The following is a 24,481-nucleotide window of genomic DNA, read 5'->3' as shown; positions in this document are numbered from 1 at the left end:
TGAATTCTCGAATGCTTGATTATGTATATTTTTGCCTATGCTTGCCTACAACTCCTCTTATGAAAAATGAGAAAACCAACTCCCTTTTATACATGCCTAGAGGATTAATTTTAATTCACCGAAGGCTGACAAAGAGGAGTGCAAACCCCGGAGATTAAATTATGCATAGGGGACCAGACAAACCCATCTTAGGGCCACCTTAAGGGGTGGAGACATGGGCACCACACCCCTGTCCTTCCCTATTTTGGTGCTTGAACAGGGTCTGGAGGTAGGAACAAGTCCCAAGCAAGGAAGAACCCAAGGGTAAAAGTGCAGAAAAGGGTCTTGGTTAGGAAGGAGGGTGTTGTCACCAAGGTGAGGACCTCAAATGTGGTTAAAATTGCTAGGGTCACAATTTTATGAAACTACATTAAGAAAAGTAATAAAACAGTAAAATTATAAAACTGCCACAACCTACTCTACTCCTAGTTCGTTATCATCGATGATCTCCACCTCATGTCCAACACGTGCAACTTCCTGGGCCTTGAGTCTTTGCCTATACTCATGGTACTTGTTCATAACCGGCTCCATGTTTGGGTCCTCTGGCATTGCTGTGACATGCGATCTCATTCTCCATTTTGAAATTAACCTGTCGGTAGTGGCTATGTTCTTATGCATTTCATCAATCTCAGACTCAAAGGCAGTGGTATGCATTTGTAGGTGACACAATTCTTTAAAGGATTCCAAGGAGATATTTTGAGGATTTCTAATGTTCTTCTGATAATTATCTTTGAACTGGCCCATCATTTCACTGAGTTCCCATACATTTTCCTCAAAGTTGTCCATGAGGTCAATATCCAGAGCATTGAGGTTATCCTTTTTTTTCAGCAGACCATTCAAGTAGTGTTTTAAAACATTATCAATATTATTGATATGATCACGATAGATATTCTCTTTCCAATCCAAAGCTTCACGCCGGGTAGGGTCAACTTCCTTAGGATGTTCTATTTTTTCAATAGTTAGTGTGGCATGGTTCAATGACATGAGCTCTGCGACCTCCTTTGAAAGCACAAATATGCTTCCATGATCTGCTGTAGCTCAGTTAATAACTCCTTTCTTTTATTTGAAATGATCACATATAACATTCTAAATTTAGTGATGTAACTGACACCAACCCCATACATTTCATCTATCCACTCAATGACAGATTTAGCATACCCCAAATTACCTTTGACCTTTCTCATAGTATCTGGATCAATTCCCTATACATGCAAACTTGAAGCCTCCCCAATAATAGGATTTATGATAGATGAAATGAAATCCTTCAATGACTGGACTTGGGAATGTAACTCTAGGTTCTTTTTCATCTATTCTTGGGCCCTTTTGATCAATGCATGGACTAAAAAGTTAGCATGATAGACATCCCCTTCTAAAGTAGAAGGTCCCATATCCACATGGTTGATCTTATAATCATTTTATGTTATGTCACTTAGATTCATGTCCCTAATAGGGTTAGCAATTTATAGGAGTTGATGATTAGATACAGAGTCATAAATGATTCAAGACATTTGCTTAGCCTTTTTAGGCTTGTGAGAACCTTGTAACAACAACACAACTGTATCTATCTCACTAGAAACAGGGGTGGACATTTTTCTCTTCTTTTCTACCTCTATTTTCAGGCATGCTAGAGATGTTGTTTCAAGTCTTGATCCTTTATTAATAGTTCTAGGAGCATTTTGCACAAGAGAGGAGAGGATTTCACAAAAATCAGAAAAAGAATGATCATCAATTATTTGTTGATAAAAACCTTTAGAATCAACGAGAGGTGATTTCGCTTTGGGTGGCACAATCTTGTCATCCCTCTCATAGGTCGATTTCAGTCTGGTAGCAGTTTCTTCAGGTCTCTCTCCATCACCACTTGACTAAGAGCTTTAGTTTAGTAACTGTGTAGGTGAAAAAGCGAGACTAGGCTAACATGCCCTAATCCTACCTTTTGACACACATTGTGGAATACGAAAGAGCCTAGAGGTATCACACAACTGGCTACTTCTTTTTGTAGAAGAGAGAGCCATGGGCTACCTATTAGGATTTCTATTCCTTTGTTGTAATTGAAAGATAAAATGATGCAAGTTCAATTCCTAACCCCAAAGTGCAAGTATGAACTAATAACAAGATTGCAAAATTGAGATTAAACAATGGAAAGCTGTAAACACAAGGACAAGACAAGAATGCAGATGCATACTCGGAGTTAAAATCTGAGTGAAAATGTTTGGGACGGGGGTGTGGGTGCCACTGTCCTGATTCTGCCCCTGAAACTGCTCCTAAAACTGTTGTTTTGCAACCTGAAAAGCTGTCGGGAAAATGCTGAAACTTGTTGTCTGACTGGAGTACCAGGGCGCCTAGCGCCACTATCCCAGGGACCAGGGCACCCAGCGCCCCTGTCCTGGTAGGACTAGGGTGCTCCACGCCCCTGTCCTAGCTTTCTGGGTTGGAATTTGGTGTAAAGTTCAGTCTTTGTTTGCTTCCGCTGGATCTGCAACTTGCGGCATCGTCCGAATCCCGAAACCTGCACTTATATCTGAAAAGGTATGGTGGGTGGCTATATAGGGTTTTGCCTTAGTCAAACCCCCACTTTGGTGATTTCCACCTCCACAAATAGCCAAGTTGTATTGTAAAACTAATGTGTGTGCAGACCTTGTGTGTGTGCAAGATCCTAAAATGCAAGTAAGCAAACTAGAGCAACCTAGAAAGTAAACCCTAATTGCTTGTAAATGATAATGTAAATGCTCCAAATCAAGATGCAAAGTGATCTAAAGCATGAATACAAATGATATAATGAGGCTTATGCAAAAGACATGAAAACAACATGAAATCATACCCAACCCCAAGGGAGGGGTACAAGCCAATCTTCAGTCAGTGATCCCCTATTGCTCTTCAATGCCTTCAAATCCCTAAATGGATGAATGAAATTGATGAATTCTTGATGGATGGATGTTGAATGTTATTGAAGTCTTCAAAGATCTACTCTTTTGCTGCATAGAAGGTCCCTGAAACCAAAAATCCGATCCTTTCAAATGAAGAAAGAGAGCTCTTATATATGAAACCCTAGGTCATAATTTCAACTTTTGGCCGACCTAGAGATTGAATCTCCTGCCAATTTCTTGGGGTTAAGCTTTATTTTATGATTGGACCGTGCTCCTAAAATTTTGGGAAAAATGTCCGGGACCGTGTGCACTCTAGGCGCCATGGTCCTGGCAACTTTTCACCAAATTTTCAGGGCCGTCGAATATGATGATTTTAGAGAGAATCCCAAAGTTATAGGTGATTTTGAGATGTTTTGACCCCCGAAATCAAGCCCCCAAGTTCAAAATAGGACCTAATTAGGGTTTTTGATTAAATGATGTATTGGAGGAATAAAATTAAAAGGGCACACTTTCATGAAAGGGCCCAACTTTATGATGTGGAAGATGATGAAATAGAACCTTAGACCTAATTAATTTAATTAATTAAGTGCTAAAGGGGAAATGCAATACAAAATGCAAAATGCACCAAGGTGGGTGCTAAACTAGGTGTGAAATTGTACCACCCTAGCAAGTGCGTACAATTTACGATGCTACATTTAGCCCCCACTTTAGTGGTCATATGAGTACTACGTGCATATGCAAGCTAAAGTACAAAAAAGTAAACATTATTTGAAAAAGGATATCTCCATAAGTGTGTCGAATGAAGCCCCCAGCGGTATCTGCAGTACACAGTTAGGAACCGCACCCTACAAAACACATGTTAGATCACAAAATCACCTAATGCTTACTAAGGAAAGTGATGAAATTTGCGAGTAGCTATATGCCCCCCCTGTTTCGGCTTGCTTATTAGGGAGGTGAAATAGGATAGCATGTTTACTTACGACAAATTGTGTGAGAGATTATTGATGAGAGATGTTCACTGAAGAGGCTTCATCAGAGCACGTTTTGGAACATCCTGGGAGTAAGGCAACAAAAATACAATTCATACACAACAAACGGTTCAAAAATCGCATCTCCCAAACTCAAGTTATGATGAAATGAGTAATAGAGGAAAATTAGGGTTTTTGAAATTAAAGGAATGAAAATATATACCTTGAAAGTGACTATTGCATTTGTCACTTTGTTGATTTTTGAGTATTGTTCATTGCAGTGGAGCCCACATAGCCATCATCATGCCTTCATGATGACCGGAGCGTCCCACGAGGATGGAGATCATGCGACAGGTCGTGATCGGTGACGAGCCACTGGACGAGGTGAGTTGACTGAACTTTGACTTTGACTTTCTGCATTTTTGTTGACTTTGAGTTTCTGTGATCGAATGCGGGCCCTAGAATCTGACCCTGGGTCCCACCTAGGGTGCCATGGTCCCTGTGGGGTGCCATGGTCCTATCAGGGTGCCATGGTCCCTGTGGGGCGCCATGGTCCCATCAGGGCGCCATGGTTCCTCTCAGGGCGCCATGGTCCCTAAAGGGCGCCATGGTCCTCTCAAGGTGCCATGGTCCCTGAAGGGCACCATGGTCCCAATCAGGACTTGGTGATAGTTTTCATTTTTCGCATAGATGATTTTGATGATTAAGTACTGATTACACTGATGTTTTTGCATTGCAGGGTCTCCCATACATGAGAGAGCACATTGCAGGGCAGATTCTTCACAGTCTGTGAGATCAGATTCCCCGACTGACTCATGCAGAGAGGGATACATTATTGATAGTGGGTTTATGGTATGCGATCCTCATGCCGGCCATTCGATTCCATCCTGTGATGTTGATGACACTTATGGAGCGATGGGATCCTGACACATGTACATTCCATCTCCCAGTAGGAGAGATGACGGTTACACTTGAGGATGTGTATTGCATACTTCACCTACCTATCAGAGGAGCCACCATGACATACGCGACCGAGCGGTCAGCGGAGGACTATCAGAGGGAGCAAATATACTGCATAGGGAGAGTCATGCCGAGTGAGACTAGAGGTCGCATCATGATCAGTTGGCTCTTACATCCGACAGGAGAGGTGCCCCTTGTGAGACGTCTTATGATTGCCATCATTGCACTAGCCGTCTGCCCTAATGGGCAAGGTACGCATATGCATGGTGGTCTCACATGGTGCATCAGAGCTATGGAGAGACATAGGAGAGTATATGCTTGGGGTCGAAGTATGCTTGCACATCTCTATCACAACCTCGAGGAGTATGTGTTTGGATAGTGTTGTAGCTTGATGACATGCACACTTCTGTAGGTGTGGATATTTGAGCACTTTACATGCACCAGGCCTGTCGGCTATCCAATGAGTGCGGCTAGTGAGCAACCTAGGGTGTTTGCCTATCCACTTACCGGTGAGTGGAGATTTGGGGATCTACTATATTGGAGAGTGACATTCGATAGAATGACAGCTGAGGTGATAGTATGGAGACCATATCTGCGGATGCATAGATGGGATGAGATGGAGAGGCAGCTAGCATGCTTACAGAGGAACCGCCTACTGAGAGGACGTTACTCACATATCATAGTCTCATTCTACTTTGACCGAGTACAGAGGCAGTTCGGGCTAGAGCAGTGTGTTCTAGCCGATGTACCTATCTATACTCAACACTTGTGAGTCCTTCCCAGACCCAGAGCAGTAGCGAGACCTACAACAGATGATATCAAGATTACAGATATAGAGGGGTCCGATCAGGATGTGGTCACTGATTACTCCGCAGATCCTGGAGCACAGTGCAGGTATCTCTCATGGTTTGTGAGGACATACCTAGGGCCTATCTTTCCACCAGATTACCTGATAGGCCATCCAAGTCCACAGTGACATGGAGACCGAGATGAGGATCAGGGATCCAAATCGGAGGAGGTAGGAGATCCTGATCCACCCATAGGAGATCAGCCTAGTGCCGAGGAGGAGGAGGAAGGAGAGGAGGATGACATAGATAGAGATGATGATGAGGAGAACAAGGATGCGGGTGAGGATGCAGATGAGGATGAGGATGATGAGGAGGAGGAGGATAGAGATGATGAGGAAGAGTCAGATGCAGCTCCCCACCATTCAAGAGATGATACCATAGCCTTGGATCCTCCTCTTATTCCCCAAAAGGGGGAACACAAGGCAATACGGAGACCTGTACCCATCGTGCATAGATCATTTGAGCGTGGGGAGCCTAGTAGTTCCCAGTCACAGATGCTACCATATCACGATCCCTACTGGCGTGAGGGAGATCTAGGTATAGTAGGTTTATATTGATTAATTAATGTTTTGATGATATAGGTTGGTACTAATACAAAATCTATTCTACTGCTACAGCTAATGTGCAAGAGTGGCGGTCCTTGATTCAGCAAGCAGTGACAGATATTTCCATGATGGCACAGATCCCTAGTTCCTCACAGGTTGCTTATAGGCCTCAGGGGAACGTGGGTCGGCATGAGGACTTGTTTTCCCCATTTTGAGTATAGGTGGAAATATGGAGGGAGAGAGAGAGAGTTCTATCAGAGAACCTTCAGCAGGCACAGCATGACCTAGTAGCAGCTCAGGTCGAGGCTACCTCGTATCGCGCAATCCTTATGGATAGGGATCGTAGGAGTTCTTCTCGGAGTCATTCATGGTCTATATCACGCTATACACCTATGGGTCCACCTTCACGGCCGGATCAGGAGGGAGCATCTAGTCATCACTCTCTAGCTACTAGCCCTAGGGATGGGAGATGATCTCATGATGTAGGATAGGTCACATTTTGGATGTATAGTGACCTACTTTTGTATATGAAAACATGATCCACACACACACACACACACACACACACACACACACACACACACATATATATATATATATATATATATATATATATATATATATATATACATGCTTCTCTTTGTCTCAAACGTGTTATCTTTAATGCCTAAAACAATGTATATTTTGATTAAAGTTAATACATTTGGTAGATGTACATGTATGTTCTGAATTTAATTTCCATGTGATTGATTTCTCAATGTTCCATGATCAAATTGATACATGTGTGACTTAATTTAAAATAAAATATTTAATCAAGTACTACATTGATGATAGAGAAGAAATATGTGTGAAGCCTACGAATCATATAACTAATGTGATTTAATTTTAAACTTAAACACAACATGATACGATTCTACTTTACACATAAAGACATTGTATAATATGCCAGCATAATGGAAATGTAAATATTTTGCAATTTACATAAATGAATTCAAGACAAACTATAAAGTAAAGAAACATGCTTGTCAAGAACAAAGCAATATAGATTAAACACAATATCATTTAATTCTATTTTCTCTAACCAAGATATGCTAACATATTACCCAATTTTGAAGAACTGAAGAGAAGGTAAATGAAATGAAAAATAAGGAATGAGGAATTAAGCATAGCATCTATGCAAGTGCGTAGCATTTATAGGTTTTTTTAAGAGGCCTACCGTCTACATCCGCTATTTTGTAAGCACTTGATCCATAATCTTCAATAACAATATATGGTCCAAGCCAATTAGGACTAAATTTTCCCTTTTCTTCAGGTAAGGCATTCACATTGCGCTGATTCTCATAGAGAACTAAGTCACCTACTGAGAAGGAACGTTGAATAACCTTATCATTATAGCTTCGTTGTAGAGTTTTGTGATACGCTTGAATATGCTCAAATGCATTTATATGATGTTCATCAAGCATCTCAAGCTGTTGAAGTCTTTGTTCTTTATAAGAGTCATCATCTACTATACCTTTGAGAGAAACTCTAAGTGATGGAATCTCTAACTCTAAAAGCATAATAGCATCAGCACCATAAACAAGATTATAAGGGGTGGTTCCTGTAGCAATTCGTACACTCATTCGGTAGGCCCAAAGAGCATAGATTAGCTGAGTACTCCAATCCTTACCATGCTTATTCATGGTTTTGCGAAGAATTTGTTCAATTATCTTATTGGATGATTCGGCTTGACCATTTGATTGAGGATAGTATGGTGTAGAAAATCGATGTTTGATATGATATTTCTCAAGGAATGTCTTCACGTCCTTGTTCTTAAATGATGTCCCATTATCTGAGATTATAGTGGAAGGTATCCCGAATTGAGAAATAATGTTTTCTAGAAGAAATTGACAAATCACTTCAGCAGTAGTAGAGCGAAGGGGAACAACTTCCACCCACTTTGTAAAGTAATCTGTTGCGGTTATAATGAAAGTGTGTCCTTGAGATGAAGGAGGAGAGATTTTACTGATGAGATCCAACCCCCATGCAGAGAAAGGCCAAGAAGCTACGTGAGAACAAAGTTCTTGGGCAGAAGCATGAATCAGATTATTGTGTTGTTGACATTGATGACATTTCTTAACAAATGAAAAAGAATCCTTCTGCATAGTTTGCCAATAGTATCCCATATGAAGCAATCTTTGAACCAAGGATTTGCCTCCAAAATGCCCCCCACAGGCACCTGAATGTGCCTCTTCAAGAGCAATAGGGATTTCCGATTTGTTAAGACAGCAAAGGAGAAGACCATTATAACCCCTTCGGTAAAGAACATTAGAAAGAATGATATATCTAGCAGACAGCTTGCGGATTCTAGCCCTAGTGTTCCTATTGGCGGAATCAGGAAAGGTACCATCGGTGAAGTATCTTACAATATGCGAATACCATTCATCTGAGTCTATAAAGTCACAACATGTCATCAAGCTAGAATCATCTACAATAGCTGGAGAAATAAGGTTGTGAATAAAAAATTTAAGATCAACCACAGGGTCCTCTAAAGATACAAGAGAAGCCACACATGCCATTGCGTCTGCATGTCGATTATCTTTCCGAGGAACAGGTTCCATGGTATAAGAATCGAATTTTTGTAACAAGGAGATAGCAAGGTCTTTATATTGTGATAATTTGTCTTGTTTTGCTTGATACAGTCCTGTTACTTGTCTTATAATCAATTGAGAATCTCCATAAATATGTATGTGCTTTACATTCAAAGCCAAGGCTACTTTTATTCCTGCTATAAGAGCCTCATACTCAGCAATGTTATTGGTACATAGGAAATTGAGACGATAAGATAAGGGAATGGATTTCTTTGTAGGAGAAATTAGAACAACACCTGCCCCCAATCCCGTACGACACTTAGAGCCATCGAAGTATAACTCCCAAGTTTCATCTTTCTCTATACAAAGAATGAAGTCATCCGGAAAAGACTCGGGGTTAGGGAAGGAGAAAGGTGAAGGGGCCTCAACTAAGTGATCAGTCAACGCTTGCCCTTTAATTGCTCTTTGTGAAACAAATTTAAGGTCAAATTCAGTTAACATCATAACCCACTTAGCTAGGCGCCCTGATAAATCAGTTTTAGAGAAAAGATGCTTCAAAGGATCAAACTTTACCATGACGTGGACTTCTAAATTTAAAAGATAATGTCTCAATTTCTGAGTCGCAAATACCAAGGCCAAGCATTGTCTTTCTATCGCAGAATATCGGGTCTCATAATCGAGTAAGGTACGACTTATATAATAAACCGGACATTCCTTACCATCTTTATCATGTTGTGCCAATAATGCTGCGAGAGCATGAGAAGAAGCAGCTGTATAAAGAAGAAAGGGTTTAGAAGGTTCAACAGGTTGAAGGATAGGAGGATTAGCCAAATATACTTTTAAATCTTCAAATGCTTGGTGACAATATTCGTTCCATTGAAAAGTGATATTCTTTTTGAGAAGTTGAGTAAAAGGAAAGGTACGATCCGCAAGTTGAGATACGAACCTACGAATAGCTTGAATCTTTCCTTGTAAGCTTTTGAGTTGAGACACATTTCTAGGAGGTGGCATGTTGACAATAGCATCTATTTTCTTAGTGTCCACCTCAATCCCACGATGTGAAACTATGAATCCTAATAGCTTTCCACTATCCACACCAAAAACACATTTCCGGGGATTCAAGCGCATGTGATATTTACAAATTCTTTCAAAGATTTGATGAAGGATCTTAATATGATCTATACGAAGAATGGATTTGGCTAAAATATCATCAACATAATCTTCTAAAATCTTATGCATATAATCATGAAAGATAAGGGTCATCGCTCGTTGATAAGTTGCGCCGGCATTTTTAAGTCCAAAAGGCATCATCACCCAACAAAACGTACCCCAAGGAGTGGTGAAAGAAGTTTTGAATTGATCTTGAGGATTAATGAAAATTTGATTATATCCTGAAAAACCATCCATGAAGGATAACAAAGCATGTCCTGCTGTAGAATCAACTATCATGTCAATGTTTGGGAGAGGGAAATCATCTTTTAAAGAAGCCTTATTTAAATCTCGAAAGTCGGTACACATTCTTATTTTATTATCTAGTTTAGCCACAGTGACAATATTTGAAATCCACGAGGAATAATCAATAGGGCGGATAAATCCAGCCTCCAATAATTTTTCAATCTCAGCCTTAACAAGCAGAGCTACCTTAGGATTCATTTTTTGAATCTTTTGTTTCACAGGCTTAGCATCGGGAACTAAGACAATATTATGAGTAACAATCTTAGGATCTATACCAGGCATGTCAGAGTATGTCCAAGCAAAGATCTCAGGGAATTCATGCAATAAATCTGCATATTGTTTTTGTTCTTCTTCATCCAAACACTTTCCAATTTTAATAACTTTTTCTTCATTGCAAGGATCCATCTTAACATCAATGGTGTCACTTATGAGAAGATTACTTTGTTGAGGAATATCCTTTAACTAAGGGAATTCTTCCACAATCTCATCGTTATCAATCTCTCTTCCAAAATAAGCTTCAGTGTTCAAACAATAAGGAAATCCCCTATTGTGATGATAACGAGGAAGAATGTCATATGCTCCCAAGAACTCAACTAAAGCATCATCGGTAGGAAAGACATCCAAAGCATAGGCACACGAAGGATCCCCATCAATATACTCAGGGTGTCTCATTGGTAGAGACGTAGAAATAACATTTACACTAATACATGGTCTCTTAGAAGCTTTAGTGCACTTGCAGGGATTATAACCAAGTCCAAAGGTCTCATCATAAAGATCATTCCCTAGAGGAACCTTTATCCCTTGTTCATGAGCGCCACAACCATTTCCATTATACCCATACTTAGCTAAAATATGAAAACCACGACCATAACGATCAGCCATTTCAGAAAGAGAAGGCGGTTTTTCATAAGACAAAGAATCAAACTCTTCAAAATTAGAGGTGTGAGGAGAAGAAGTTTGAGAAGCGGCCACAAAATTATTGTTCATAGGTTCAGGTAAGGTTGATTTATCTTTACTTTCTTCCTTCTTTTTAACTTTAAGCTCTCTAGGAGGAACCCTATACTCACCTACAAAGGTGGGATTAAAGTCAAGAGATCCCCAATCGTCTTCCGCGAGAACCTTCTCAGGATCAAAAGCCTTTTCATGTGTAGATTCAAGTTGAGAAGAATCTTCTTCAAGAACTTCAGACTCATCCAAAGAATTTTGATTATCAGGGGGTGATGATTCATCCATAGGTATCTTGTTTAAAGAGTCATCACTAGAAGAGGAAGGTTTAGAAGAACTCCCTTTGGAAGTAGATGTTTGCAAACAAGCCTGAAAATTAGTATCACCTATCAAGGTATATATCTTATTGTTATAAATAAATTTAACTTGTCTATGCAATGTAGAGGGGACAGCTTGCATACTGTGAATCCAAGGTCTCCCTAATAACAAGTTGTATGTTAGATTTCCCGACATAACATGGATAGGAGTGGGAAAAGTAACAGGTCCCACTGTGATGGGTAAGGTGATAATACCTAATGAAGACTTAGCCACATTATCAAAGCCTCGAATGGGATGAGAATCAGGCTCAATAAGGGATGTATCCACATTCATCTTATGCAATAGATTAATGCTACACACATTAAGGCCATAGCCATTATCTACCACTGTTTGTCTTATAGCAGTGTCATTTATGATAACCACAATCATCAAGGGATCATATTGATGTTGAATTTCACTAGTAGGCAATTCATCTTGAGTAAACACAATTTGAGCTTTAGGATTCATCACAGAGTTAACCAAAGACACTATATTACTAGATGTATTAGGTGGAGGAACATTCAAATCTTTCAAGTCATCTTGTAACATTCCATGATGAGCGGAAGAAGTTTGGATCAAATCCCAAAGGGATATCTTAGCAGGGGTAGCTTTAAGTTGTTCTATGAGATCATATTCCTTACCCATAACTTGTGAAATACATGGAGCTTGCGGAAGAGTTTGTTGAGGATTAGGAAGAGAAACTAGAGTAACAGGAGGAGGATTAGGCTGCCTATTATTTCTAGTATGATAAGTATGGGCAACCGCATGATAACTCTCTCTAGTTAATTGCTTGGCATAACTATAAGGACTTATAGGTTTTCTTCCTTGCACAGTGATGATAGGTTTATTCGGAGTAAGAAAGGAATCATGACCATACCCTCCTTGGACAGTAAGGAGAGGTGATTTAGGAACTTGGAAGGTGGGAGAAGGATAAGCACCTTGGACTTCAAAGAGAGGCTTATTATGCTCATTCCGGTTTATCATGTTAACTGATTTAGAAGTTTTGTTCTTGTCTAAAGATTTCGATAAAGCCACAAAGTCATCAACAACATCATCCAACAAAGCATAATCATATTGATTAAAAGGTTTATCTTTTGATTCAAAAGGAGACATCTCTCCATAGAGGGGATCATTGAAAACAACCATGTTACTAGATTTAGTGGAAGAGTTGATAGGAATGTACCCTTGAGAGGAATCATTCGACTTATCTTTCTCATCACACCGAAATGGCATAGTAACAATGTTTATGAGGTTTTGGTAAAATGAAGGTTTGGTATCTTTAGGGTTCAAAAACTCATCCAAAGCTTCATCTAATTCATCTTGGCTATACTCATAATCAACATAATTGCATACATCATCATAAATATGAACATCTTGCAAATAAAAATATGACATTTTGAAATAAAAATTGCATAAAACCTAAACACACAATGCAAAGAAACAAAGAAACAAACTCTTTCTTTTCCCTCCCTTTTTTTTTTTTCCTCTTTTTTTTTTTAATGAAAAATGAAACTTAAATGAAGCACACTAAATCTAGATCTAGATCTAACAAATGCAATGCAAGAGAAAGCAATAATAAAAATTCACGTTGGGTTCACCAAAATGTGTAGGTGAAAAAGCGAGACCAGGCTAACATGCCCTAATCCTACCTTTTGACACACATTATGGAATACGAAAGAGCCTAGAGGTATCACACAATTGGCTACTTCTTTTTGTAGAAGAGAGAGCCACAGGCTACCTATTAGGATTTCTATTCCTTTGTTGTAATTGAAAGATAAAATGATGCAAGTTCAATTCCTAACCCCAAAGTGCAAGTATGAACTAATAACAAGATTGCAGAATTGAGATTAAACAATGGAAAGCTGTAAACACAAGGACAAGACAAGAATGAAGATGCATACTCGGAGTTAAAATCTGAGTGAAAATGTTCGGGACAGGGGCGCGGGCACCACTGTCCTGATTCTGCCCCTGAAACTACTCCTAAAACTGTTGTTTTGCAACCTGAAAAGCTGTTGGGAAAATGCTGAAACTTGCTGTCTGACTAGAGGACCAGGGCGCCCAGCGCCATTGTCCCAGGGACCAGGGCGCCCAGCGCCCCTGTCTTGGTAGGACCAGGGCACCCCACACCCCAGTCCTAGCTTTTTGGGTTGGAATTTGGTGTAAAGTTCAGTCTCTGTCTGCTTCCGCCGGATCTGCAACTTGCGGCGTCGTCCGAATCCCAAAACCTGCACTTATATCTGAAAAGGTATGGTGGGCGGCTATATAGGGTTTTGCCTTAGTCAAACCCCCACTTTGGTGATTTCCACCTCCATGAATAGCCAAGTTGTATTGTAAAAGTAATGTGTGTGCAGACCTTGTGTGTGTGTAAGATCCTAAAATGCAAGTAAGCAAACTAGAGCAACCTAGAAAGTAAACCCTAATTGCTTGTAAATGATAATGTAAATGCTCCAAATCAAGATGCAAAGTGATCTAAAGCATGAATACAAATGTTATAATGAGGCTTATGCAAAAGACATGAAAACAACATGAAATCATACCCAACCCCAAGGGAGGGGTATAAGCCAATCTTCAGTCGATGATCCCCTATTGCTCTTCAATGCCTTCAAAGCCCTAAATGGATGAATGAAATTGATGAATGCTTGATGGATGGATGTTGAATGTTATTGAAGTCTTCAAAGATCTGCTCTTTTGCTGCATAGGTCCCTGAAACCAAAAATCTGATCCTTTCAAATGAAGAAAGAGAGCTCTTATATATGAAACCCTAGGTCGTAATTTCAACTTTTGGCTGGCCTAGAGATTGAATCTCCTGCCAATTTCTTGGGGTTAAGCTTTATTTTATGATTGGATCGCGCTCCTAAAATTTTGGGAAAAATGTCCAGGACCGTGTGCACTTTGGGCGCCATGGTCCCGACAACTTTTCACCAAATTTTTAGGGCCATCGGATATGATGATTTTAGAGAGAATCCCAAAGTTACAGGTGATTTCGAGATGTTTTGACTCCTGAAATCAAGCCCCCAAGTTCAAAATAGGACCTAATTAGGGTTTTTGATTAAATGATGTATTGGAGGAATAAAATGAAAAGGGCACACTTTAATGAAAGGGCCCAACTTTATGATGTGGAAGATGATGAAATAGAACCTTAGACCTAATTAATTTAATTAATTAAGTGCTAAAGGGGAAATGCAATGCAAAATGCAAAATGCGCCAAGGCGGGTGCTAAACTAGGTGTGAAATTGTACCACCCTAGCAAGTGCGTACAATTTACGACGCTACAGTAACCTACCTACAGACTTAGTTGTTGATTCTTGAACAGGGGAAGAGGAAACTACTCCTTTCTCTCTATGAGATGATGAATTTTGGCTTTGTGAGGAGCCGCACTGTTTCTTCCACTTACCATTTAATTAGTCAGATGTCTTTCTTAACACTAGAGAAGTACGAACCATTAGTTCCAAGACTTCTTCTTTAGATCAATCGATTTTTGTGGGTCCGCATCAGCAAAAATATGATACTCTCCAAGTCAATAATGACTTCATCTTCAACCACATCATCAGAAACATTAAAGGGAACACCAAGAGTGTGGATTTTCTGCAAAGAGAGCCTCATGAAACTTTTCTTAAACACTTCGACATCGTTTAGACAATCCTCCTAGAAATATTCGATCTCAGGCTGATGCATGTTACCTTTGGCTCCATACAAATAACGCTTCACATATCCCTTACTGTCAAAACTAATTCTAGATGGTAGAGATAGAAAATGAAATTTCTCCAGAATCATTCCCACAACCTTAGCATCGCTATTTGTTTTGCAAGATAAATAAGTTGTGGATAATGGGACGGAGAATCTTTTCTTCCCCATGTTCAGGTATTTAATATTTACAATAGTCATCTAGTAGAAAACTTCCAGAAACACAATATAATTAGATGGGAATGGAGGCAAGTTTAGCGGGGCCTTCTCAAAACCCCCAATTCTAAGGTATGCAAACATATCAAATTGGGTGTAAAAACTCCCAAATTTTGTCACAAAGGTAGCAGACTCATGGGAAATTCGTAGGCTAGGGTTTCTTTCTAATCTCTCGAACATACCCATTGAGAATACATCATTGACATAGGAAAAAAATTGCATACCCTTTCGCATGGTGATATGGGGGAATCTCTGGTAGATGGGTGTGAATGTAGGGAGAGGATGATGCAATTCTAGACTCAATCAAGAAGACTCTTGACTAGCTAGGACAAAAATCAGTTATGAACACATATGAAAAACCAGGGACTGACGAAAATTATGCAATTGTTCATTCAAGTGATAGATAATAATAGAGGCATAGTCAATAAAACTCTCAGGAGCACAAATTACTAGAATGAAATGACACATCCAAAACTTAAAAGAATCAATGCATGCATTTCCTACAACACGGTGCAAGAGGGATATAATTTTTGCAACTTCGTCCTTTAAGTGCATCCTTTTTAATTTTGCGGAAAATTAAGACTTACCTCCCTTTTCAGACTTTAACGAAGTCCTGGCAATGCATTTCATACACCAATCCCAATGCGTTTGGAAATACTATTCGCCAGTTAGAACATACATGTTTTTGGAGGCTTCTCTCTTAGGAAGGTACAAAGTGCAGGAGACGCTTTCAGAATTAATCCGCACAACAACCCTACCACCTTCTGCTTGGATTTCTTGTGTTTCTGGGTTGTATCTTTCAGAGCATGCAACAATTAAATTTGAGCAGGGAACAATAGACGAAAAACCAGCTGCAAAAGCCATGCCACACTGAAAAATTCTCTCCCACAACAGATTTCTCTTGCTTCCTTCAAGTTCTTACAAAAAAATTGCTAAGTTCAATTGCTCTACTTCCGTGTCTTGCATGTCTTGCCTAGTGATTTTGTATCACACTCTGCATGGACACAAGCTAGATAATGCACCTTGTGAAAACTAAAAAATGAAGGTTGGTTCAAAAATCATCCGCCACCTTGTCTGTGTACTCAAGTGATGTGACATGCCTTAAATGTTGCATTTACTTTGCCTTTTTAAACAGTCCTTTAATTTGGCTTATTCCTGCTAACAAGGCAAACAATGTTAGTCCGTACAAAGACTTGACACAAACGCGGTGCCCCAAAAGCTAGGTGAAAATTGACAAGTCGCTCAGTCTAGGAAAATATGAACTTAAGAACCTATAGTCGGGACTTGCAAAATTTTCACAACCCGTGCTAGAGCAACCAAAGCACAAGACAATGGGAGATTGGGTAATCAGAAAATTTTGAAATATTCTAACCTCGCGATAAGTTTAGAAAAGGGATACAACGTGTGAGATGACTTCAGAAAATCATAAAGTCCATGACCGGAAGCTTGAAACATGAAGTGAAAGGGAACACTTAGGAGAAATTGGATGGTGACTCCAAATTTAAAAAGGGGGCAACACTTTTCAATCTCACATATCTTCGATAACAATGCCACACTTTTTTCACATTAACACAATTAGATCATCCTCATATATATACTGTTTTCTGAGGAACATAATCTTCTAAGTCAGCCAAGACAGAGATCTAAAATAGGTCAACACTAAACATCCTAGTGGTAGGAAGGAATGAGAAGTTGACCACACCACAACATACATCATCGGTCAAATTAACACGTTACATTCATCACAAATTCTGGACCCAAAACATGACTCACACGCTGCACCAATATCACTACTCCTCGAATTCCAGACTCAATCTGGACCCAAAAAGAACTACCCAAAGCAACAAAAATAGGAATGGAACTAGGATACACATGAATACACTCGATCAACACCGTATCCAAATCCAGATCATCAACTCAACCAATCTGGATGCTGAATATCAATTATAACACATCTTCTGGAGCACCAAAGATTTTGGGAACTCATCTTTCAGATTACCAACACCAAAATCATGTGATGACATTAATGATAACCATTATGTTAACATCAATGACAACCAACACAATCATCAATATCACATTTGCAACATAGCATGTAGTCTCCACAATAACAAATTATGAAAGTATGAAGCACAACAAACACATGAACACCATATTTATGTGCAAAACCTAATCATGAAAAAACCATAGTAAGAATCAAACTCACAAGATAAATATAATTTGTTACAATGTTGCCTCCAAAACACCTTGCTCCTAAGAGGACTTGCAGAACTAAGGTGCACAACCTTAGGGCAAGATACAAATGACTTACAAGCCTGGAACTCACTATTTTAGGGCAAGATATAGAAAGCTGCCAAGAGATTCACAGTCTTCCGGTAGAGAAACAAAAAATTGAATTGGAATGAGCAAGCTCTCTTGATCATGAAATTTATCTTCAACCACTGTGTCAAGCAATCAATATCATAGAAAACTCTTTTTCTTCCAAAACACAATCTCTAAACTCTGTTACATTGAGAACGTCATCACCAAAACTCTTCACAATAGTCTCTCGCACATCTTCAATACAAAATTGCTTGTAGGTATTTCACACATTTGGAAAATCAGTTCACACCCATTCCACACACTCACTAATACATTCATAGTCCTTTATATACAAGATTAATCATCAAGACCCTTAACTCGGTTAGCCATAGATAGAATATACATTATTACATAAATTAGGCCACTCGAACCTAAAATATCAAATGTAGTCCACTCCAAGAGATAGAGAGGACCCAAAAACATTACAATACAACATTTCTAAATGATTCCAACAAACTGCACGCACTAGCAAATCCTTTGCAAGGTTGACATCAAATGAAACATATAGATGAACAATGAAGCATGCCAATTGGTCGACCTAAAAACATTCTCCAACACATGAAACTCAATGCGGATCTACACATGTCACGGTGAGACCCAAAATATTATCCATACACATCCTCTCAAGCAAACCCAGACCAAAATAATATGAACCAAGTAGGATACAATATCATAGTCAACCAAAAACTAGACTAGCTGACAACAAAGAATACAAAGCATCATTTGAAAACTAATATGGAACACTGCACAATCCATATGAACATGTCCTCCAAACCGGAGCACTTGAATTTACCTATCTGAAAACCATAAGACCTCTTTCGGACTTCTTCTACTACAAGACTTTACTATCAGAAACATCAATAATCAACTCAACCAATTGAGTGAGTATTTGCAAACTTGATATTACAATATACATAGAACATAAACATTGTACATTCAAAACCATAGCACATAGTCTTCACAAACCGGAGGAATGCAAAACATTCTTCCACTGAGACATTAAAAAGTTTTTATTACATAAATACTGTTTCCTACATATTGAAACTTCCAATATCAATCTTCTTGAAATACCACAACATCTTCACCAAATTACACACCAATACCAAAACACTCAACATAGTACATAAATAGTCTTTCCTGCATATAGAAACATCTGCTATACTATTCTTACTCACATATCAATACAAGACAAATTGACATCAATGACAATGCAAGATAGGTTGACATGATTGACAACAAGGCACAACAACTCAATTTTCCAACAAAATTGTGGTTGTGAGATCTTTTCAAGAGAGTTTAATTATAGAAAGTTTTTGCATGAATGTTGTAAGACTTGAGAGAATACATAATTATACTCTTTCTATAATAACTCGTTTGCAAGTTAATAAATGAATAATACTGCATTGTTTTTGGATTTCCATTTCACTACTTGGCTCAATAGTTTGTCAAAATCCATGAGCCTAGACTCACATTGCCATTCCTTGAGATATTTGTGGGTTTAAACATGTTTTCAATAAAGAATGAAAATTTGGAAAATACATGCCATCATGATAGGCTATAGACGAGGTAATACATATAGGAGGAGGGGGATAGAGTGGTTAAGGAATGGTGAGATAAGTATCATCATCCTAAGTAAGAGGAGATAGTGTAGGTGTAAAAAATGGAGGATAAGGTAGAGATGCATTATTGCTAGAGAAAGTGGCATGAAGGACATGAGAGTGTCTAGATCACATGGATACATGTCAAGAAAATGTGTAAAGGTGGGATAGTGGGAGAGACTAGTCAAGGTATGTTTAAGCAAAAGAGGAGAGGAGTTAAGTTGAAGAAATCTATACTAAAATGAAGGACAGGGGGGTGTATCTCAAAAAAATTCTGATAACAAAAATGAGAATAAAAAAATTAGCATGAAGGAAATTAAGTGAGGGAGGAGTATTTATAGAAAATGGAAGGAAAAATTCTATTGTAGGTGGAAAGGCAAGGAGAAAGGAAAATAGAAAGACATTGATAAGATTGAAATAGGTGTTAGGAACAAGAAAATGAAGCTTTGAAAGACTTAGTTCAAGAACATGTACAAGAAATAAAAAGAGTTGACAAAAGGTGGATGAAGGAAGAATAAAATTTGAAGGTTATAATCTTTTGAAAATCTACCCTACATTATAGAAACTATGATCCTCAAATCCTACTTTTCTTTTTCTAGCCTTTACCCAATCTCTTTCTTTTCTCCCCCCAATTTAAATTTCCAAAAGCTTCATTTTCCTTCTTTCCAACACCTCTTCCAACCTTTACACCCTTCTATTCATCTATCTTGTTCCTTTTCTTGCTACTTACCTTTATTCCTCTATCTTGTTCCTTTCCTTGCTAATTACATTTGACTTTTTCACATTAGTTACTCGAAAAAGCACTATAGATAATCACTTACCTCCTTCCATATACCATCTTTCTTTATGTCCTACTTGCACCACAATTTCAATTATGAAGAGAGTCACCACTCCAAAACATATATCCTGAAATCAAATCTCCAACAGAAAATATACCATCTTTCTCTACGTCCTACTTACACCACAATTTCAATTATGAAGAGAGTCACCACTGCAAAACATATATCTTGAAATCAAATCTCCAACAGAAAAATGAAATTTTATTTTGGAAAGGTGAAAATATTGAAATATGAAATGGTGTAGGCGAGGATATTAGTTTTTCATGATTTAAGGTAGTTATTATTTTGGATCATATTCTGTTCATCAGAATGAATGATAAATAGTTTATGGTTCATGGAGTAGAAAGATTTTTTATTCCATGTCCCATCTGTCATCTTTTTGTGATCCATATGTAAAGAAACACACAGAACAAGAGCAATAAAATAAACTTTAACAAATACATAACTAAATATATATAGAATATAGAATAAGTATATAGTTACAAGAAGAAATGAAAGTTGTTACGATATGTTTTGAATTCTCGACATTCCATTTGTATTGAAGTTTGCAAGTGTCTGCGCAAATTTATGCAAAATGACATGATGAGCAATACACTGATGTTTTCGGAAACTGCACTGGAATCAATGTAAATGAAGAATATTTTGTGAAGAGTTCCATCTCTTCTTAAAAACTGAAGAGATATATTGAACCCTCCACCCCTTTACGAATCCTTAGGGACAGAAAAGAGTGTGATGCCTACTGTCCCAAACTCCTAGATATGAGCAAACCAAATAAGCAAGATGTAACATAGTTTACAGATAGCCACAACGATTTAGAAATTACAAATATTTTTTATTTTGGATAAGTGGGAAAGTTGAAAGCTGTTAATCTATAATATTTATGAGTAGAAATCAAAGCTGTGCAATTGAGAATTTCCTTAATGTCAAGTTATTCTGAGGAATATGACTTACCATGAACAGTGCTTTGATGTTCTCCAGAGTAAGTTGTGTACTTGAGTGGTATATCAGCCCTCTGTGCTAGTCGCTCCTCAATAATTCTATCAAACATGTTATCAAAGCGTTGGGCCAAACTGTTAGCTTTACTATTCAGCCCCTGAAGATCAAATCTCCCCAGAAAAGGAAAAAAGTCTGATAAATTTGGAAGCCCTGCCAACTGGAGGGCTTGTCGTACCATGCTCTTAAATTCTGCAGCTTGTGCAGAGCCTGTCTCGAACAATTTTTTGCCAAAAATCATCTTACCCATAATGGTAAGAGAAATCATAAATGCTCTTTCCCCAATCTGCACACCATTCTCCTGTTTACAATTCTCCAAGATGGAATCAATACTCCTAAACACTTCGTCTCTTCTCAAATGCTGCAAAGCATCAAGCCTTTTGGCACTAAAAATCTCTGTGTTGCAGGTCTTTCTAAGCAAACGCCATTGAGGGCCATAAGGACTCCATAATAGACTTGTGCCTTGGTAAGAAAATACCCTTGTAACTGTATTGATTGTTCTGCTTGAGAAGCTCTGGTCATTGTTCTTTAGTACTTCTCTTGCCATGGATGGAGATGAAACAACCAGAGTTGTCTGCATGCCCAATTTGATGGTCATGAGAGGTCCATACTTCTGTGCAAGGAAGAAAAGAGATTGGTGGGGGTTGTCCCCAAGCTGAAAGATGTTTCCAATGATGGGCCATCCAGGAGGACCTGGTGGTAATGCTAGTGTCACTCTCCTCTTACTCTTCTTCTTCTTCAGGAAAATGATGAGTATCACAAGGAGAACTCCTGCAACTAGGGAGTATGATGATGATGCAAAAGTGATTGAATCCATGACAAACAAGTAGCAGTAAAGCATTCACTGAATTTGTGCTCAATTAGTATGTGAGCCGGAAAGTTATCAATGAACTTGTGCTCAAATGGGTATGGAGTGTAAAGACATTTAATGAGATTTTGCTTGATGGGTATGAGATCAAGAAAATGCTCAAAGGAGAGTAAGAAATCATCTGATCAATTTGTGGTCAATGAGTATATAATATTGAATTCATGACGACGTATGAATGCATGAATAAATAGTTTTATCTAGGATTCCCACGCAAATGAGACCTTCCCTGTATCGCACCATCTACCCCTCTTGTGGAATAGTCGATACCCTAATTTTTCATAATTTGGCTGTATGCTTTGACGATAATAAAGTAATAATAACAGATAAAACAAAATAGTGTCTAATCTTGAAAGATTGTTGAATTGTGACAATAGTATTAAAAAAAAATTATTTTATAATTTTTAAAAAAATAATCTATAATTGTTGTAAGAGAGAAATTTAGCTTTTTAAAAGTTTGACATGATTGTTATTTCAAAGATACTATACATATCTTTGTATGACATAATCAATATCTAAAATTTTAAAAAATAGGTTTTACATGTTGACAATAAATAGAATATTATCTTAAAATATTGTTGAATTGTGACAATAGCATAAAGAAATAAACTTGTTTATTTAATAATTAAAAAAAAAAGATAATATATAATTTTTTTAAGAAAGGTATTTAGATTTTTTAAGTTTTAAAATGGTTGTTATTGAAAGATAGTATACAAATCATTGTATGATATAGTGGATACCCTAATCTTTAAGAATTTAGTCATATGTATTGACAATAATAATAATACTAAAATAAAATATTATATTGTAGGAATTGATAACAAATAGAAAAAAATACTATCTTATCTAAATATTGTTGAATTGTGACAATAGCATAAAACAATTTTTTTATTTAATTTATAATTTTAAAAAAGAGAATCTATAATTTTTTAAAGAGAATAATTTAGATTTTTTAAAGTTTGATGGAGTTGTTATATGGAAGATACTATACATATCTTTGTAATCTTTTGAAAGAGAATTATTATGTAATAGCATCAATTATGTGAAGGCTGTAAGAATATCAATACTTTGCTTCATGAATGTTTCTTTGACATATTGTCAAAGTTTTACTACATAAATTTGTGTCTCATTGAATGCCATCATGTTGTATTGCTTTATCTTTTCTTTTATTTCTTTGCAACTAATTTGTGTTGAAATATCATTTGATTCTTTAGGTTCACATTTCCTTAACAATTGATATTAGAGTAATTATTTTTGTGGCAATTGTATTAGTATTTGATGTTTGTTTTGCAGCATCAAATGGCCAAGGAATCAAATGTAAGATTTGACCTGAAGAAGTTCAATGCAAAGAATAATTTTGAGGAAGATGTTTTGGAGGACTTGTATAAACCAATGTTTGCACTTCTTTCAACATAGAAAATGCAAAACAATTATTCTTCATTTTCATTTTTTACTAAATAATTTTTATTTAAAAAACTATCCACACTTGTACAATTGATAAGCCTTCACCTCCAAGTTTATTTTTAACCTTCTAGAATTTAAACATATATAATTTTTTCTATAATGCACTTTTTTAATAGAAAGAAGGCAAACATTGACGTGAAACATACCATTGTAATAACTATTTAATGAAAGAACTTTAAAATTTACATTGTTGTATCTTTGATAAATACTTCATAATTGAAAGATATCATATTTGTTCATTATTACAATTAAATTATTATAATTTATATATTAGAATTAATATTAAATCATTATGATATTATAATTAATATTAAATTATTATAATAATATAATTATATTATTATATTTTAACATACTCTTAATTATTATATTTTTATATTATTGCAGAAAAGAAAGATTATGTTAACAGAAGATGAGGAAGGAGTATTATGGTGTGCCACTTCTTTAGCGAACTATTAAGTGAAATTGGGCTATTGCTTTCAGAGTGAGGTAAATAGCAATTCATGGGGGAGCTTTCTTGTCGGTGGCACTGCAGGGAAGGATTTTGATGGGGGATCGGCTTCAGTTCATTGCGATTCAATTTGCCCTTTGTGCCACGAAGATAATGAAACAACCAATCATATTCATTTATCATGCTCTTTTGCAAACATGCTGGGATTGGCTTTTATCCTGTTTGGGATGGATGTGTGCAAGGTAGAGTTCTCTTTTAAATTTTGTACAAGGGCCGAGAAGAGATAGGAAGAATACATGGAACATTATTTGGATCATAGTACCGTTCATGTTGGTTTCGCATTTATAGAAGGAGAGACTTAGACGTGTCTTGTGGTTTGTGTTTATGTAATCGGAAAGGTATTAAGGCGATAAACATAGAAGGTGACTCCCTCATTTAAATTAATGCAATAAATAAAAA

The 24,481-nt window shown here is 37.5% G+C and overlaps 1 protein-coding gene across 1 annotated transcript in view; it reads right to left on the bottom strand.

Annotated features, from left to right (window-relative positions):
- The window catches only part of LOC131038993 (geraniol 8-hydroxylase), a 47,514-nt gene extending 25,184 nt beyond the window's left edge, over nucleotides 1-22,330 (bottom strand). Inside the window, exon 1 of the mRNA XM_059219564.1 lies at nucleotides 21,242-22,330. Within this exon, the coding sequence (XP_059075547.1) occupies nucleotides 21,242-22,083 (842 nt within the window). The 5' untranslated portion in view covers nucleotides 22,084-22,330. The remainder of the gene's footprint in view (nucleotides 1-21,241) is intronic.
- Nucleotides 22,331-24,481: the final 2,151 nt, after the last annotated feature.

Source organism: Cryptomeria japonica, chromosome 4 (assembly GCF_030272615.1).
Source record: "Cryptomeria japonica chromosome 4, Sugi_1.0, whole genome shotgun sequence".
NCBI classification, from domain to species: domain Eukaryota; kingdom Viridiplantae; phylum Streptophyta; class Pinopsida; order Cupressales; family Cupressaceae; genus Cryptomeria; species Cryptomeria japonica.
This window is presented reverse-complemented; position numbering and strand designations above follow the sequence as displayed.